The 19,338-nt window shown below is 35.1% G+C and overlaps 2 protein-coding genes across 3 annotated transcripts; one reads left to right on the top strand and one right to left on the bottom strand.

Annotated features, from left to right (window-relative positions):
- Positions 1 to 6,113: 6,113 nt before the first annotated feature.
- LOC113732266 (peptidyl-prolyl cis-trans isomerase FKBP42) lies at positions 6,114 to 12,671 on the bottom strand. 2 transcript variants are annotated; one of them, XM_027257948.2, is made up of 8 exons: positions 12,454 to 12,671; positions 12,269 to 12,382; positions 10,713 to 10,901; positions 8,755 to 8,844; positions 7,728 to 7,912; positions 7,507 to 7,629; positions 7,257 to 7,409; positions 6,114 to 6,755 (listed from the first exon to the last, which is right to left on the bottom strand). In XM_027257948.2, exons 2-8 carry the CDS (start codon positions 12,309 to 12,311, stop codon positions 6,429 to 6,431), a joined length of 1,110 nt encoding a protein of 369 aa, XP_027113749.1. In that variant the 5' UTR covers positions 12,312 to 12,382; positions 12,454 to 12,671; the 3' UTR covers positions 6,114 to 6,428. The 2 variants fall into 2 exon arrangements, with proteins under 2 accessions (XP_027113749.1, XP_071936362.1); XM_072080261.1 differs by lacking the exon at positions 12,454 to 12,671 and having other exon boundaries at positions 10,667 to 10,901.
- Positions 12,672 to 14,693: 2,022 nt separating this feature from the next.
- On the top strand, positions 14,694 to 18,749 carry LOC113728884 (cation/H(+) antiporter 28-like). Its single transcript, XM_072077503.1, has 4 exons — positions 14,694 to 14,900; positions 15,559 to 16,551; positions 16,975 to 17,565; positions 18,138 to 18,749. The coding sequence occupies exons 1-4, from the start codon at positions 14,694 to 14,696 to the stop codon at positions 18,747 to 18,749; spliced, it is 2,403 nt and encodes an 800-aa protein (XP_071933604.1).
- Positions 18,750 to 19,338: the final 589 nt, after the last annotated feature.

The following is a 19,338-nucleotide window of genomic DNA, read 5'->3' as shown; positions in this document are numbered from 1 at the left end:
TGATCTCGTGAAGATATATAAATTAGAAATTCTGAATTCAAATCTCTGATTTTTTTCATTTTCATTTTTTTTTTAAATCTCAATCCTCTCTCTTGTTAGAAAAAATTAATATTTTTCAAAAAAAACAATTTGCAGAAAAATCAATAATAAATTCATGGTCCCGACCTGATTTTTGCACGCGTAAAGACTGTTTGTGTTTTCTTTTCATGAACGAGTAACTTTTTGAGGTCCCACGGGATAGTTCGGACGGTGTGCTCCCCTTCTTTAGGGTATGGCCACTTACCTAGCAATCAGGGTTCGAGTCCCGTTGTTTACGTTTTCGGTGTGGAGTGGGGCCTCCTTTCCAGGAGCGCAGGGAGATTAATCGGGCCCCGTAAGAATTGACCCGGACACCCGTATCGACAAAAAAAAAAAAAAAGTAACTTTTTGAGGTTTCTACAGTACAGCCAATTCATCAATAAAGTTGGCCCGTGTAGTCAAAATTTCCACCTCCATCCATGTTACCCTGTCTAATCATTGTTGGTATCATGGATGGAAATAAGCGATAGAAATATTCATGGGAGCACCATAGAAATTACTTTGACCATTTTTAGAAAGGACGACTTGGCAGCAATGGTAAGGCAGACAAGAGCATGTGAAGTTTGATTTGGTTGAGTGGTCCGAATCCAAATGGCCAATAGGAGAAATAGACGGTTTTGACTCTTTGAAATGTCTTGGACGCCTCATAATTGCTTTTCTGACGCTTGTTTTTTCTGACGTTTCGTAATTGCTTTTTTCCTTTTTCTTAAACAAATGACAACACACATACACTTTTGAATCCTGTATCTCACAGTTGAAATTGAGAAAAAGAGAGATGAGAAATGAAAGAGGAATGACAGCACAGATACACTTTTGAATCCTGTGTTTCACATTTGAAATTGAAAAAAAGAGAGATGAGAGATGATGCGGCCCAGTTTGGATTGCCATTTTCTGTCAGAATACGTCATTTTTCGTGATCATATTTTTCTATTATTTTTTTTTCTTATATATTATAGTAATTTTTTCATAAAAAATAACAGAAAATGCAATCCAAATGGAGACTTCTATGCTAGTAATGCACTTTTGTATAGAAATGAGGGCCTTTGTTCTAAAGTCTAAAGGTTTCTATGATCAGTACAAATCAGTTATCGTTTTCGACAAAAAAAAAAAAAGAAAAGAAAAGATGGGAGGGTAATAAAAAAGGAAAAAGCCATTTTACTTGGATGAAGTTGAAGAAGAACCAATTGGATTATATAAGAAGTTAGGAAGAAAAAAAGTCTCGGAACAAAATGGTATAGTATAACATCTTATGGATTTTTAACTACACAATAGATTTTAGACCTGTGAGACGTAGTGGCCAATTACATTTAACAAGTTGATAACTTGGATTCCGTTTTGATTAACTATTTTTTGGGATGTTTTTTGAAATATTTTATTCTAATAATATACGTTTTTTGATATATTTTACTCTAGTAACATGCATGAAAAGTTTTTACTCTAAATATTTTTAATAGTGTTTTTTGTGATTTTTTGAGAATATATTTTAAAATATTTTTAGAATTTAAAATTCTAATAAAGTATTTTTATAAATTTAAAAAACTTCATCACTACTCACTATCACCTACCCCCCCACCAGCCCTCCCTCTTCCCCATCCCTGTCCCGGAACCCCCTCTTCCTCCTTTATGGTCGCAACGGGTCCTGACCAGAGGGGGTTGCAAAGGAGGGGGTGGGGAGCCAGGGGAGGTGGGAGAAAGAGGGAAGAGGAAGAAAGGGAAGACATAGTGGGAGGGAAAGAGTGAGAAGGTAAAAGGAGAAGGGAGGAGAGAGGAGGGGGAGGAAAGGGAAGATGGAGGAGAGAGGAGGGGCAAGGGCTGTGATGTATGGTGGTGGTAGGTGATTGGTAGGTGATGGGTAGAAGAAAAAGAGGGAAATAGGGTTATATATATATATATATATTAAAAAAAATTAGGTGTATTTGAATGTGTTTGGTGATGGGTGTTTTTCTTCTTAGATTTGAACAATTTGTAGGCCCCGAGCCACTGAATATCCATTTGGATTTTTGGTTCTCATTGGTACCATTTAGAGCATTGTGCGCGTAATGCCGTGACAGGTAACAAATTCCAGTTGGCCAATAATACGTCATTTTTTGGGGGTTAATTACGCTTTGCCTTCCGAAACTTGGAATGAATTGCTCTTCCCCTTTAACTCTAAATATATACATTTTATCACGTCATTAACTTTTAAATAGGTCAAAAAATGAAATTATTTTTTGCATGACCAAAATATCCTAACTAATTGTTCAACATATATAATAATAAATGACCATTTTTCAATCACTGCTAAGTTTATTTGAACACAATTATAGTACATATGTGACCACAATATAGCTTAAAGGTAAAAGAAGTTCGAGTTGAGCCAAAAAAAGAAAAAAAGAAAAGGTGGTTTAAAAGTGTTTTTTTTTTTTAGTATAAACAGGAAGACTCGAACTCGAGACCTTTCACTTACACTCCGTCCCCCCGTACCATCCAACTTAACCCTCCCTCGGTTTAAAAGTGTTTATTTTGAATGCTCGTCATTCTTATTTTAAACATATTAAAATTATGTAGGACAAATTCGCACTTTGTGGGCTTGTGAGAATTTTGAGAGAGTAGCAAGGTAAACAAAAACTATAAGGGCCAATTGTTTGATAATTTAAAGGAAGAAAGAGAAGCGGAGCAAAATTAGTATAGAAAATTTGAGAATTTAATCAATTTTTGGCCCTACAACACTATTTATTCAATGCTTTGATATTCATTCATCTACAAAAATTATTTTATTTTTTATTGTGACTTTAATGTGGTTTTCATTTTTTTTTTCCTTTTTTCACCAATAAGGGTTAGTGTAGTATTTTCCATACAACAATTATCATGGACATTAAAGTCATTTTATCAATCTTTTTGGAGGATAGCTTAGCAAATATTTTTTGATAAATATAAGTTTGGATGGATTATAATTTGGTCACCACCATAGGTCAGTGCACGTCTTCAGGATTATAGATTGCTTACAAAAATTCTTACAAATCACCCATCAGTATAAGTCTCACATTAATAGTGAGATTCGAACACATACACTTTTTGTGAGAAAATGATTCATTCTGAGATAACTTTTATTGGCGAGGATAGCTTATCAATGACATTTGACTGATCTCCTTTTGGAGCAAAGTGTATACATTCAGAATTCAATGAGAAGTGTTACTAGGGTTAAGTTTAGGGGGGAAAGCATAATTGACCTTATCTTGTATTTTGGGCCTAAAAACAAAGTGAAGTTGTTATCTTTTTTTTAAAAATTTTTTTTTTTTTGCTTTCTTAAATTTTTTATTTACAACATTTATTATCCTTATTTATTAAGTATTTGTCATTTGACATCTACATATAAAATGTATATAGAATTTTCATCCCGTTGAAATTGTCTATGACTTACGGTAAAGAACAAACATCATATTATTCGTAAAAGTTTGCCAAATTTTGGAAGTTTATGACCAAACTAAGTTGAGATATTCACTTTTAAACTCATTTAATTGTTATACTTGCATAATTTTATAAAAGAACCCTAGGGACATGATAATCATGAAGTCCCATATATATATATATATATATATATATATTAGATGTTTTACTCATTTGAGATATTTTCTTGGATTTCAATCTGATTTTCTTGGAGTCAACTTCATTACTCAAGTATTTGATTTTCATTTCAAACTTATTTACAAATCTAAAATCCATTCCTATAAATTTTTTGTACTGTGTGAATATTATTATGTTGATTTAATAAAAAATGATGTATATTATGCTTATTTCGTGAAAACGAAAGAGAACATGAATGAAGACAGGAGAGCCATTCAAACATGATCTACATTTGATTGTAGTAAAAAAGCACAAGACAAGGCATGAATTGCCTACTCTCAATATGAGATATTTTGTGCAATTATCTTGATGGTGATGCTCACTCTTATCTAGACTCTGCACAATAGCCAAAACTCTCAAACAAAACAACTGAGATTTCTTCGAAACCGCCTCCTTCTTCATTTGTGTCAACAACCACTCCAAAAAGACTTCAAAATCTTGATGCCTTTTTCCCCACTATGGCTGCACTTTTCATTGGTCATTACTTCCACAGCAAAAGCAGTTTGATACAACAACTCCAACCCAAGAATGATCCAAGAATTCCCATCTCAGTTTCCTGCCAGAACAGAGAATCCATTGATCCAATAAGTTCAGACGAAAAGCAGGAAAAGAAGGAGAAGAAGATAATCTTTCCCCAGCTTTGTCTGAGTCTGCAAAAGCTTGGAAAGGGATTGAGAGATAATTTGAGTCCAAAGCAGAAGGGTGATTGGAAAGACTTGACATTGATGAGTTTGTCATTTGCTGTATATATTTATATATCTCAGAAGCTTGTTTGTGCTTACTGTGCCTGGGTGTCCATGGTGCAACAACCTTGGTAGAAGAAAAATCCTTCATGGATCTTGTCTTTTGATTTGCATATCCTCTCCTACTATAAACGGGTTTTATCATACTTCTGTTCAATTTCTTTTCCTCATTAGAAGACGGTTTTGTAGAACTTCTGTGTAGAGTGAGAGATAATAGAATAGTTTCCAGTTTTCCACTTGAATTACAAGTAAATCATTTGTAAATAATTCAATTCCACATATGTTTCATAGGTTCATAAGAAGAATTTGACGGTAGATCACAGATTGATCTCGAAGCAATAGCACGATATTTAGAACTCATTGTGTACTTAATTGACAAATAAAAGCAACATTTATCTACATCATTGGGTACTAAGCTTAGGTAAAAAGTTACATGCACGGTTCAAAGTCCCGGTCGTGGCTCAGACCGTTTCACATCGGTTTCGACATATCGATCGCGATCTTGGCAAAATGCAAATTTTAAAATATTTAATATTCTAAAAATTGTGAATAATATACAAAAAAATATGCTAAACAAAATAAATAAAAAATTAGCTCAGTTTTTAGTTGAATTCGAGTTGACTCAAGACGACTCGGTGTGACTTGACCGTTCTATCTGTGTCGGAGATTTTTTGGCGATTCATGTATCTCGCAGTCATCTCGTCCCAGTATCGGAACGAAGAGCTCCGTACCAGTGATGACTTTGCCGAGTCGTCTCGGACTCGGCTGACTCTTTGAACCATACTTACATGAGCCTGTGAGAATCATCCACAGCATAAACAAGTATCATTACAGGCTTCTGTATAAATTTAAGATGCAGCACATAGGCGATAAAACTGAAGGAAACAGATCATACAGGTAAACGGCATTATAAGATTTCATTATTCTTGGGCAGAGGTTGGGGGTTTTGAAAATTCAAGAAGTACGGACAATTCCTGCATGGTGTCACTCCAAGCGTGTGGGACGCTAGTGATTTTAAAAACTCAAGCCTCAGGACATTTGGAAGTTCAAACTGACAAGGCAATATAATCTCCCCAGGTCTATAAAGCATCTTCTCAGTAGGAAGACACCAGAACAAATAGCACTATAGGAAACATACATGAAAAGTTAGTTGATTATTTCAGTAACAACAAACAGTACATAAGAAATGTCATGCTGAATCTGCCTTAACCATAACCATTCAAAACTTTTCCATCAATGCTTACCACAGAGCCATCATATGCCCACACGAGCAACTCAAATATCAAGTGACAAATTTCCTGTGCAATAAATCAGGTTATAAAGTGATATGTAACACGGTACTTTGAACACAAATTTGAAACCTGAGAAGACCATGAGGAACTTCCAGAAACAAGATGCTCCAGGAGCTGAACCTCATATCAAGAACGTTAATTTCAATACTATTTTCTCCTTGCCGTACTGCATTTCTTCAACTCCCTTCTGTCACTATGCATCTTCTCCGTCCTGTTTCCTCCATTCTACTCATTATATGCATACTTAAGTTGTATGCAAATTTCAAATTTTGTGTCCACGAGCTTTGGAAAAAGTACCTAAATCTCTAGATCAAGAAACTTGTCAAGTACTTGTGGATTGTTATTCAACAGAAAAGGAGAGATGATAGAGAACAAGTTTGCAAAGTAGGTGCACAGGTAGCGAAAAGTCTCACCAGATACAGTGCCAAAGCACAAACCCATTGAAAGGTAATAGTAGCTAAAAGCAACAACCTCCAAAGATACAACTATAACAAACTCAAAAACATTTTTCTAGTTAGCTTGATCAAAGTTTCCGTCATTAACATGCCCCATAAAGACATGAAATGAACCAAAAACATTGACTCCATAAACAGAATTCAATGTTACCAATATGTAGGCTATGGGTATTGCAATGCATGAAGAAGTCAATTGACCACTAACAGATTTAATTGACTTCATAAACAAGAAAATTCAACATGCTCCAAAAATCAATTCAGTCAATCTTGTGCCTCTCACGCCTGAAAAGGTGACGGAATATTGAAACAAGCCATTGCCAGATTATAACCAACCAATTACTTTGATTTGGTTGGGCCTCTGGCCTTGGTCCAAATAATCCTTTATATAGCTCCTTTTGTTTCTGGTAAACAGCCTTGTCATGTTCAGCAAGCAAGCGTAACTCTTTTGCAATTGCTTTATCTTCAGGGGCAAATTTACGTGCCTTTTGGAAATCTTCTCGAGCTGCATCTGTCTGCCCAAGTTCTGCTCTAGCTTTCCCTCGTCTGAACAATGCTTTGACATTATTTTCATCCTCAGACAACACCTGAAGATCAAATTTTGATCCAGCAATTTATCATGGAACATCCAATCTTTTGTCAATACAAATTTTCAAATGCTAGAGTTAATTGTAGTTCCAGAATAGAAAAAATGACAGAAATGACATCACAATATACATATCTACATCAGTACAATGATGTATTCAAGTACACAAAAAATAAGAAGAGCAAAAGGTTCATATTTATGTGGATACGAGAGAGAGAGAGGGGGAGAGGCTACACTGTAGAGCCAGAATAAACAAATGGCAGCAATATAAAAAACAGAATAATGTAAAGATAGCACAAGCAGATCAGTTGGCATATAAAAATGCAAGCGCCAACAGCAGCTAAAAAAATGAAACTCCAGATAGGTATGCATGTGATTGCACCCGAGAAAGGAGAAAAAGAGAACAGGAAAACTCTTCACAAAGGGAATATCAAATTGCAAAGACAACGAGGACAGGAACAATCTCTACAGGAATAGCAAATTTCAGAAACTGCATACATACAATGCTGCAATGCATGATGGCTTCGTCAAAGCGCTTGAGCTTTATCAGAGATGCTGCCATGTTAAGGTGGCAGGGATTCTTTACTGCCAAAGCCATGTCTCGGTACTTACCAAACAATTGAAACATAAAGTCATCTCCCATATATGCTATTGCCTGAGACATACAAAGGATATCAAAACATGTTAAATACAAGTTTGACTATCAATAGAACTAATTAGTCATCAGAAAACCTCCAAAAAGAGTGTGTTACCATTTCATACTGTTGCATAGCCTCTGCCAATTTATCTTCTTTAAACAAATCATTTCCATCCATCTTTCTTCTGTCTGCAGCACCGATTCTTTCCTCTACAGTCATATCGCTACGAGCTTTACCCTTTTTAAATAGTTACATAGGTTACCAAGTCCAGATAAATTGTTCAAGCACAACAAACAGAGAAGAAACATTCTTCACAAAGCAGCATAAGAACTTACTTCTTTAGTTTCATCAAAGCCAATTAGCTCAACTTCATATATAATATCTGCCATGGGTGGAACATTTGGAAAAGAAAAGTTTCCTTCTTTCCCATACCCTAGTTCCCAACCAACATGTAACAGAGAACGTTCACCACATTTCATGCTGGCAACACCGACAGCCAGGCCCGTCATTTCTTTTTTCTCTGGAAGCAAAGAGGAAGGAACATTTGCGTCATACGAAGCACTAACTGAACTTGGAAAATTCAAAACCATCTGATGATTAGGGTGTACGGTCATGCCAAAACATCAGAGTCAGTTTATCATCATCTGTAGGAATAATGATGAACAGTCATGATATATCTCTCTCTTGCAGAAGTTTTTGGGAGAAAAGGAGATTGGAGCAGCACTTTAGCATTTAGACATAAACTAACTCTTAAAAACAGATAATCACAGTATAACTGCTGTTTTGAAGTGGATCTGTTCACAGGCACAATAATGCCATATTATGTGTAAGGGAGGACAAAATGTTTTTTCCATCCTCTCAAGGGTAGGTAGGCTACCCAATGACATCATGGCAAGGAACATTATGCCAACGTCACACTACCTATATCTAGAAAGACTCCAGCACTTATGTTAGCACCAAAGCTAAGGCTCTATACAAGAGTGCCTCGAATCATTGAGAGAAGATAGACCACAGAATGTTGTAAGGACAGTCAAACCCCGACTTCTTGGGAGTACTTAGAGCTCCTTACACTTACCCACGGTTGGTGGACAAAATCACTTAAGACTGAGTGAGTTCTTCAACTAGATTCATCAAGAAATGAGTTCTTCAATTAGATTATTCAAGAAATATTCTTGTTATTTGAATTTCTCCACCAACTAAGGAATAGATCAGGGCAATGAACAAGAATAATGATAACTGAAGCATATTATCAAAAAATTACATAGAACGTGGAGGTATAAAATTGCTTCAACAAAATAAAAGGATTGTACGAGAAGAAAGATCAAACAAAACCCACTCTTGAAAGGTAAAATTAGACAATACCTTTACCCAAAATCAACTCAAGAGGTTGTTGCTCTTGCCATGTATCTTCAAACTTGTGCTGAGTGCTTTCAGTCCATGCCCTATAGTGCACTGCCAGCAAAATGGAGTTACTCTACTTTTTGAATATGATGACTAAATTATATTAAGCTTACTCTGCTGCCATTTGGTCAAAACTTTATGAGGCTACAAATTTAACCAATGAAGAACATGAACATGTTAAGAGCTAAGATCACAGTTCAACTACAAGTTCTGAAGGCAAATAACTGATACCACCAACAAGAATTTATTGGAGCAATGAAGTCATACTCCATCTAATTTCTATAAAAATTTTAAAAAAAAACTCTACTGTTCAATTCATTAGCAAACAAACAAGAAGGTAACGAGATACTGAACTCTGAAGGTCCAAAACATAGTAAGGAGTTAAACCATGACATATAACAAAGTAAGTAGAATTTGTAATTAAAAAAAAAAAAAAAGAAGTAGAAACTTGGTTAAATTACGACTTTTGATGAAGAAACTCTATGTCCTAGTTCATTAAATTTTCCATCAATTCTTTTTAACTTCTTATTTTCTAATTGATAAAAAATTTAATTGAATAAACTATCAGCCAGTAGTTTGTTATACATGAATAGTCACATCTGCCAAAAAATTCAATCTCAACAGACTGAATTGAACTACCCCTGAATATGGGAATAATTTCTAGAAGGAAAATCCTTTATTCTCATGCATTATAATTTATTGAAAATTTTATAACATCAGCCCCATTTGGATTGCTATTTTTTTGAGTTTTGTAGAAAAATATACCATAGTGATTTGATGTATGTGAGGTAAAAAGGAGACTGAGAAATCTGTTCACGAAATACGTAAAAATTTTTCTATGAAAAATCACCATCCAAACAAGGCCGTGAACTGCAAAGGTCTTCATTTCTCTTATTATCATGAGTAACATGTCATTATCATAACAATGGAAAAGGGTAAGCCCAAAATAGAAGGCGTGACAGCTGCAGAGGCTACATTGCCCTTAGCATTGAATTCTTGCAGCAGTAGACTTGGCTTTCTTCCATACTAAGAACTTAATCTGCAGGAAGCACGGGAATTGCCTTGTGCGCTATAAAAGTTTAAGCTTTGTCATGAACAACTAACTAAAAATTTAAGAATCTTTTCATCATCATCTGCAAGTCTAACTTTGTGCGAATGAAGTCTAACTTTGTGCGCATGATAAACAAGGAAAAAACAATTGCTTTATAATCACAAGAGTTAGCATATTTATGAAGCCTTCTCCTGCTTATTGCCCCAAGATCATCAACAAAATTTTTTCTATGTGAATGAAGCAACCAAAAGTTGAATCATCAACAAAAGCATCTAATAGTGTATGCACAACTGTTCATGGTTTGAACAATTAATGCAGTACTATCAATCAAGCTAGTTCAAACAGTCTTATCTTAGTCTTCAATTAAAAACCAGCAATTTATGCTTAGTGTGGTAAAATATCATTCAACTTGCATGTTACTTTTTTTAATTTTTTTTATGCACAAGTATTTCACCTGGACTTGGTCATTTACAGCAAAAGAGAAGCATGTTTTGTGCAAATAATACCATTGAAAAGATTTTCAAAAAATCTTCCCAAAACCATCTGCAACTGCTTCATCAACTAATATTAGTTAGAATTAATTCCTTGGCAAGCTTGATCTTGATTGCGACATCTTCTGCAATTTAATAAAGCTCAATCTTGTACTAATTAGGAAGAGAGTACTCAGACTGTATTTGGTGAAACTCCAACCTTTCATCAATTCAATGCTAGAAGAATAATGGGATATCACAAACCGCTTGATGACTTGCAAAAGATCATTTGACTTTGCTTTCTCAAAATGGATATGTAAAATGAAAGCAGAAGATTCCAAAGTTCAATCACCTGAAACGCAAGCCAAAAACTCTGAAGATTCACAGTGCAGACTTACAGAAGCATGTTGAGTATTTCGATGGCTTCTGGCCATGACCCTCCTTGATAATTTGCTTTGTGACTTTTTCTTGGAGTACTTCCACTTCAGAATCAACCTTGGGAGGACCACTACCATCTTGAGGAGGGTCTCCATGAACAACACTAGATCCTTCAGTCACAACTTCACTCCCAGTCTCTGCCTCTGCTTCTGCAATCAATACCTTGTTAGTGCAAGAAACTTGTCCTCCAAAGGAATACAAATTTGTTGTTTGAATTAGAGAAATCCATGAAAGGATGTTTTTGCATTTCAACCAGCAAACTAAGTTAGGAAAACACATGCAGGGAGGACATTAATGTACCTGAGATTTTGTATTATTTCAATACAACAAAGAAAAATGATTGCACCTGTATCAGTTCTTATCCACGATTCAGAAAATTCTACCACTTCTCAGTAATAATTAAATATATACTAAAAACATAACTTATAAAATCCCAAAACAGCAGAATTTCCCCTGGAAAGATCATGAAGGTCTAACTTCACAATTTTCTAGATATGAGAACTTTAAATCACTAAAGATCAGTGGAATTGAAAATTCTATATTCTTACTAGATTAGCAAAGAGAACACAGACCATTAACAGAAATTCATCAAAGGTGAATACACTTGACATTGCATGTTTGTTGCAGTATACCAACTAAAACTACAAACTCAAGAAAGTTATTCTTTTACGGAAGTTTTTTCCATGCAGTTCCCATATACAATACATTTAACTAGTTTTCAAAGGATTACATTTAGTCCTGGTAGTAAATTAGATGAAAAAAAAAATGAAGAAGAAACTCTATTTCTGTCATATACCCATGTCAATAGATTCCCATTTTGAACAAAATGGAGTTAGAAGTCCAGGAGGGACATTTGTGGACCAATTTTGTCCATTTCAGGAGTTTTACTCGATTGCTGTAGATTATGCAAAAAGCTAATTCATCAGAATCAGCAAAGCAACTATTGGGTGGATTCTCAATTTTAGCTTCTACCCATTGAAAAATCTAAATGCAGGCAAAAAAGCAACTGCAAACATCAAAAGAAACTGATTTTTGAAAATTAGGTGACACAGACCAATGAGAATGCCCCTCAATCAGGTGCCTTGATTTTCCCATAAGCCTAGCTCTATTTTCAGTTAATCCATTTGATCTGACTTAACCTCATTACGGGTCAAATGAATTGTGGAAACCAGTTCACTTGTCTTAGGGTGCTTCAGCGGCTAATCATCATCAGTTACAGTTACAGTAATAACAGCAGGTTGTTTTGTTAATCTCACGAGTCAAAACTTGATCATCTAACATAATGATTTTCTAAGAAAAGACCATTTCAACTTCCAGATGGTCAGACAGTAATGGCACATATTACAAAGTTCATCACTATTTTTTCAATGCAGTTGCATACCAAAATTTCCGGCGTAGAACAAACAGTTTCATTCCATAAATGATCAAGCGGAAAGAATTGATTTATGCATACTGAAAACAGTTTAGAAAAAGAACCATTCTTGAAAACCAAATGAAAATCCCAAATGATACATACCAGTTGACTGGCTCTGCTGCTGCTGCTCTTCCACTTCCACCATTATTCCAATAAATTAGCTTTTCAAAGTAATAAAGCAAAACCCACAATAACCAAATCGGGTCCTTGAGCTCCCTGCCAAATTCAAGCCAAATTTGTAAGAAAAAGCAATATGGATTTGAGGGTTGCCAGGGATTGATCCTCACCAGTTGATGGGGCTGTTCTTGATTAACCTTGTCGAGGAGGAGGAGTTGATGTTTGCTAGGCCTAGACAGGTAAATTTGGCAAGTTTGTCCGGCTGCCGGCCGGCCGGCGGCGGATTCTGGGGGAACGGTGGCCTAGTGACGGAGATGGATGGTGAGTTGTTGACTGTTGATGATTTTTGCTGTAAGTTGTCTAGTGCTTCTCGCAATAATGAAGTGCGACGTGCGGCAATTTAAAGAGGAAAAAAAAAACAAAAACACTTTTTTTTGAAAAGTGCCTTTGAATAGCATGTTTTTTTTCAACCATAAATTAATATTTTTTATGCACTTTTGTATTATACATATCACATTATATAAGGTACTACAATAATTATTTATTAAAAAAAATCAAATTCATAAATATTAAAAAGGGTTAATTACATCTACCTTCTCTGTTTTTTTGACTAAATTATGAATAGATCTTTCGACCTTTGAAATATAACAGTTGTTCTCTTTTGATTTTGCATTTTTATAACATACAATCTTCTTCTTCTATTAGTAAATTAACGACTGTTAGTTCCGATCACTTTAAAAAATAGTCTAAAAAACCAATATAGCCCTTATAGATGAACAAAAGATTAGTAACAAACCAAAAGATGGGAAAAAAGAAAAAAAAAGAAAGAAAAATGGTAAGAGATTGAAAGGAGAAAAGCCATGAGATTGCATAATTCAAATTCACTTAAACATGACACTGAGGCAAAAAATGCCTCCAAACGCACATAATGGATGCAAGCACACAAATGTAGGGTAGCAATGGCACAAGGCTGGGTTTGGCTAGTTGGGACGGTTGTGAATAGCAAGATGTAGATTCCAATTCATGGTTGAAGAGCCAGCACCATAAAATTAGGAGCCCAATTTCAGTGAGTTTTGGCTAATTCTTGACTTGAATTAGTGGTGGATTTTTTTACTGTAGTCCCTTTTTTTTTTTGTTAAAACGGCAGGATTGTATTGCTTGAAATAAAAGTATTTACAAAATGAGTAAAGGGTCGATACTTTCATTGTGCCATTAGCACAGTAATTTTCTACTGTAGTCAATAACTGAATTTGTCTTTGTTTATTGATATTGTGGCCCCATAAATTCTTTGAAAATAACAAAGGAATGCAAATTCAAACAAATTTAGAGCTTGTGGATTAGAATATGAAGTTAAAGAATAACGGATTTCATAGCCCATGGTGGGATTGGCAAAACTGGTGTTTATGGTATTTTGGGGAATAGAGATTGGTGGCCAATTTGTTTACAGGATTTTGTTGGCCATTTCGTCTTTAGCTTTCGAAAATAGAGCTTCTTTGATTTATCTTTTTTTTTTTTTTACTTATACTGTTAAATCTTGTTAAATTTAAAAGGGCTATTTTTGTCTATACAAGTAGAAGTTTAACACCATCCAATATTGGTTAAGTCAAAAGGGGTAATTGTCATTTTTCAAAGGGATGTAATAATTATTTGGTCAAACCACAAAGGCGCTAGATATAATTAACCCTATTAAAAAGGGAATAATTACTATAACACTTTTTGTGATGTGATGTATGTAAGACAAAAAGGTTATTGAAAATATAAAAAGGCGGGTTGAAAATGTATTTATGATGCAAGGGAAAAATATTATTTAAGATATTTTAGCTATCCAAACACAGGCCATGTTTGTGCTTTGTGACAAATTTCAACGAGCTAGTTTAGGTTATTGTCTCTTTAGTATAAAATTATAGATTTCATGTGTCTCTTTAAACATATCGTTACTCGTATAACATCCACTAAAAAAACCCTTTTTAGCTAATTAATCTAATATAATTAATAACTTAATAGAAGAGCTGAAATATGAAATAATATGTCAGCTTAGTCCTAGTACAAACAAACTAGTAAATGTAAAAAAATAATGAAACAACCACATAACCACCTAAGGCCATGTAGTTAACTTATGGCTGAGACTTGGAGCTGAACAAACAACCTCCGTTTCTTTAGGCCATCTTAGGTCCAATTCATTTAGGTACAACTAGATTCGTCTTCCTCATTCTCTTCTTCTCTCTGTAAACTAGTTACACCGTCTTTATCGAATATCTTTATATTCATATAGACTTGATGTTATAATCTAGTGAAGATGAAGTGTTAAATTCATCCCTTCTTTTTTTTTTTTTCTCTTAGGATTGATCTTTTTGGGAAATATAAAAGAATTTTCATACAATATTTTTGAAGTGAATTGAGATCCCTAAACATGGATAGTAACAATGAAAGCACAGGCTACAATAATATTCACTTGATGCCTATTAACTTGATGCCTGGGGATTGCAAGTCAGCTGGAATGACCGTGGCACGCATTGCAGGTTACATGCTAGGTTTCTTCTTCATTGTATTCTTATGCAACTTCCTACACATTCTCTTGCGGCCTCTCTCTCAACCTCGACTCATCTCTGAGTGCATTGTAAATCTTTCTATCTCTCTCTCTCTCGTTCCCTCCCTCCCTCCTATACAAATTATTGCATTATGTGTTTTTAGGAAAGACAAATGTTTGTATTTAGTTTCTGTTTGTTCAATATATTTAATTTTTGTGAGGAGATGCCATGCAATAGGGGATAAAATTGCCACAAGACTAAATTGGCCTGAGAAATATACCCACTATAGCAACCTAAACAAAGATGTTTTTTTTTAGGGCACTTGTTCATTGGTTCTTTAATTTAGATAATTCACTCTTGAGCTTTGACGTTTCAACTTAATTTAAGTAGTTAGAGAACTATAGAATTCAATTTTTTTTACTTTAATTTAAATAATTCCCTCTTGAGCATTGAAGTTTCAAGTAATTACAGAACAATAAAATTTTATCTTCAAAAGCACATGGTTGATGATTTTTGTCAACTAAAAGAGTTGTTAATACACTATTTTATCGAAAAAGGAATGAAAATACTGAGCTAGGAAAATAATCTTTCTTGTAATTCCTAATGCTTTGATATGAACTAGACAAATGAACTCAAACAGTTTACATACACAAGCAAAAAAAAATGTGCTAAATTAATCACATAACTCAAATTTTGTGCTTGATTTGATATACTTATACAACACTGACAGAATTTCTTGAAATGCAGGTAGGATTTTTTCTGAGCAACCTACCATTTGTACGTCCACAGATAGACAAGTTGATCGTACAAGCCCTGGATTTTGTAGTTGATTTTGGCATGATTTGCCACATGTTTGTTGTAGGATTAGAAACAGATCCACTTATATTCTCTCAAATACCACTTCGTGAGGCAAAAGTGGCTTCCTCTGCAGTTCTTACAACATTTGTTTTAGCTTCTTTACTCACTCCGTTTATAAAATTTCCTGAAAGCCCAAATTATATATTCAATTTCTGCCTTGCTACCATTCTCTCTGGTACTGCCTCTCCTTTACTTACTCGCTTAATAACTGATCTCAAGATTGGCAAATCAGATATTGGGCGATTTGTGGTTTCTGCTGGAGTACATTCTGACTTGATATCTACTATTCTCATTTCTTTTGGGTACATTTTCTTTGATCCTTACAACAGTTTCAGCAGTCGAAAGTCATTGGTTATTCTCTCTATGATTTGTACGTTAACCATCCAGATAATATTAGCAGCCAAGTTGACTCCCGTATTCATGAATTGGGTAAATCATGAAAATCCAGAAGGGAAACCAATGAAAGGCTCACATTTAGTCCTCTCCATTGCATATATTGTCATAATCTCTGGGTTTTCACCTAACTTTGGAGGCTATAATAAGGTGTTGAGCGCATTCATAGCTGGCGTCTTCATGCCACGAGATGGAAGGATAGCAAGGATGATTATTGGAAAAGTTAACTATTTTATTACCACCATCTTCAATCCACTTTTCTTCTTTTGGGTAGGATTACAAATTGACTTTTCCAGATCTCGAGCTAGCCACTTAGATACTTGGGGAAAGTTTTTTTCCCTTTACCTACTTTCTACTGTTGGGAAGGTTCTTGGATCATTAGTGTCTGGAGTCTTCTTGGGATTCCATTGGCCAGAATCAGTTGCTATAGGTTTGCTTCTCAACATCAAGGGCCGTTTCCAAGTGTACTTGGCTCTAACTGCATGGAGCGTAAGTATTTACTTTAAGTTTTAGTTCTTTCTTTCTTTTTTTCCCCTCCAATGCTATCCTTATCTTTGTATGTATAAATAGCTTTTTTGTCTAGTGGTTGCATCTTAATTGAAGTTTAGGCATTGCCCTTGAAAAGCCAACAGAAAGGAAAAACACTATACCTTTAAGAATTAATTGTATATTTACTAATCGTATTGTATTGTGTGTACACTATTACGGTTGAATGCGTAAACACGTATACAAAAGTTGAATTTCATATTAGTTGTCATGCATTTGTTATCTATAAAAAGAATAATCCTATTTGAGTAAAATATTTTTAACATACAGATAAGCAAAAATAAAAAATAAAAAGTTAATTACTGCTATATAATGCAAAGTAAAAATGTCTAAACAAATGGATTTCCTTCTCATGATCAAATGCAGATTAACCTCACAAGTATTTCCACAAGCATAGCGATGGTATTTTCAGCTTTACTTACGGTCGTCTATGCCCCCTTGATTGTAGCAAAAATAATTGAACGCGCACGAAAGCGATCTCCAACACAGCGAATGGCACTTCAATGGCTCCAACCCACGAATGAGCTTCGAATCTTACTTTGCCTTCGTGGGAGTCAAAATGTCATGTCTGCTATAAATTTCATGGAGATTTCTCGAGGGCCAGCCGATCCTGGTATAGTGGTTTATACCACTGACATGGTTGAGCTAACTGAAAAAGTTGCAGCTACACTTACTCATGGTCAAGGAGCAGATGCTATAACTGTAACCGATCCTGAAGTTAGAGAGATGAGAGAGCAAATTACTAATGCTGTTGATGCTTATTTGAGCGAAGATAAGGATGGCATTAGTCATCGACGAATGCTTGCACTTTCAACCATCAACAATATGCATCAAGATGTGTGTATTTTGGCTGAAGACCTCCATGTTTCCCTCATTGTGTTACCATTCCATAAGCATCTAGAGGCAGATGGGAGGCTCAACGCAGGTCATTCGGGATTTCGACATGTGAATCGTAAGGTACATAAGATACATACTTTGTTTTGATCTTCTTTTTTTTTATTTATGTGAAATTGGGACTAATCGTTTACATGACAACATGCAGTGAGATCTAATAAAAAAAATTTGTTAGGGAATTTTCTTGGGATAGCTAATGAAACCATTGAACTTTATTTGCAGGTGTAAAGTAATTACATTTTATAGACAACTTGAGATTAATGTTTTGAAAGGCGACTATGGGACAAGCCTAGCTCCAAATGTCCTAGAACAATTAAATGGAATATAAGTGTTATTGGTTATTTGTTTGGAAGCATGGGGCGAACACCCACATGTTTAGGTATTGGGCGTTAGGGCATTTAGGGCCTTTGTCATCATCCGCCATTTTAGATAGTTGTTTCATAAAGGATGTAAAAGTCTCTAATCTTGTAAACTATTGAATGCTATAAAATGATCACCACATAGATTTCTATTTGGAACACTTTAGTCCTTAAAACTATTTTTTAGTCCCTAAAAAAGATCACCATATGCAAGACCCTAAATCCTAATTAACCTATTCTTTCTGTCAACCATACATTTTGATTCAATATCTATAGGTGCTTCGGAACTCCCCATGCTCGGTGGCAATACTAGTAGATCGCGGTCTTGGATCAACAACAATTTCCAGATCAACTACGTCTCTTGCCGCAGCAGTCATCTTTATTGGAGGCAAAGATGACCGTGAAGCACTTGCTTTTGCTGGTCGTGTGGCTCGACATCCAGGAGTGAAGCTAACTGTAATCCGTTTTTTGTTAGAGGTCAGTGGAGATAGTGTTTCATCAAAAATCAGCAGAGCAAAGGCCAACAGCACTGAGCATCAAGAAGAAATGAAGGTAGATGATGAGTGTTTTGCAGAATTCTATGACAGGCATGTGGCAGGAGGTCGTGTAGCTTATATGGAAAAGTACCTTATAAATTCTGGACAAACTTTTTCGACACTAAGATCATTTGAAGGACAATATGGCTTGTTCATTGTAGGGCGAGGTGGTAGAGTAAATTCTGTTTTGACAGTTGGGATGAATGATTGGGAAGAGTGTCCAGAATTAGGTCCAATTGGAGACATTCTTTCAGCTCCTGACTTTTCAATCTCAGCTTCTGTTCTAATAATTCAACAGCACAGTCTTAAAAGTGAATTGGATGGCCTCCATGAGGAATTCTCAGTCATGTGAAAAATCAAAATTACATTGGTAAGTACGTTAGGGGGGATTTAAGGACTAAGATTATTTACCTTTTTTTGGTAGAAAAAAGTTTAGGTGGACTCGATTCTGAATACCACTACGAGTCAGGGTAATGCCCCTAGGACCAGGGTTTGTTTACAAGATTTTTACTCATTGTCTCACCAATATTACCCTCATTTAGACAGAGGGATTTGAACACACGACTTCTTCTGAGAAAATGGTTTGTCTTTATCATTTGCGCTAACTTGTGCTGGCCACTAAGATTATATACTTGATTAGTGCCTATTGAATCTATTTTGGAGTGGAACTACAAATTGAGGGTAACATATATTAGAATGTTGTCATGTTACTTAACTATAATTCATGTAATTATTCCAAAAACCATTAATTACTAAAATAGCAAACTATGTACATTGCAATACACACAAAAAAGGGATAGATTATGCATGCATGTAACCACTTACAATTATGAGCATTTTTTGTGCCAAATTGAACATTCTCAAATATGATTTATTGGATTTCTCTTATGTGAGTTTTACTGAATAATGTTAGGAAAGGAATTTTAGAATAAGCAATTTAG

This window comes from Coffea arabica, chromosome 2e, assembly GCF_036785885.1.
Source record: "Coffea arabica cultivar ET-39 chromosome 2e, Coffea Arabica ET-39 HiFi, whole genome shotgun sequence".
In the NCBI taxonomy this organism is placed as follows: domain Eukaryota; kingdom Viridiplantae; phylum Streptophyta; class Magnoliopsida; order Gentianales; family Rubiaceae; genus Coffea; species Coffea arabica.
The sequence above is the reverse complement of the archived record's forward strand: the minus strand, read 5'-3'. Positions and strand labels throughout refer to the sequence as shown.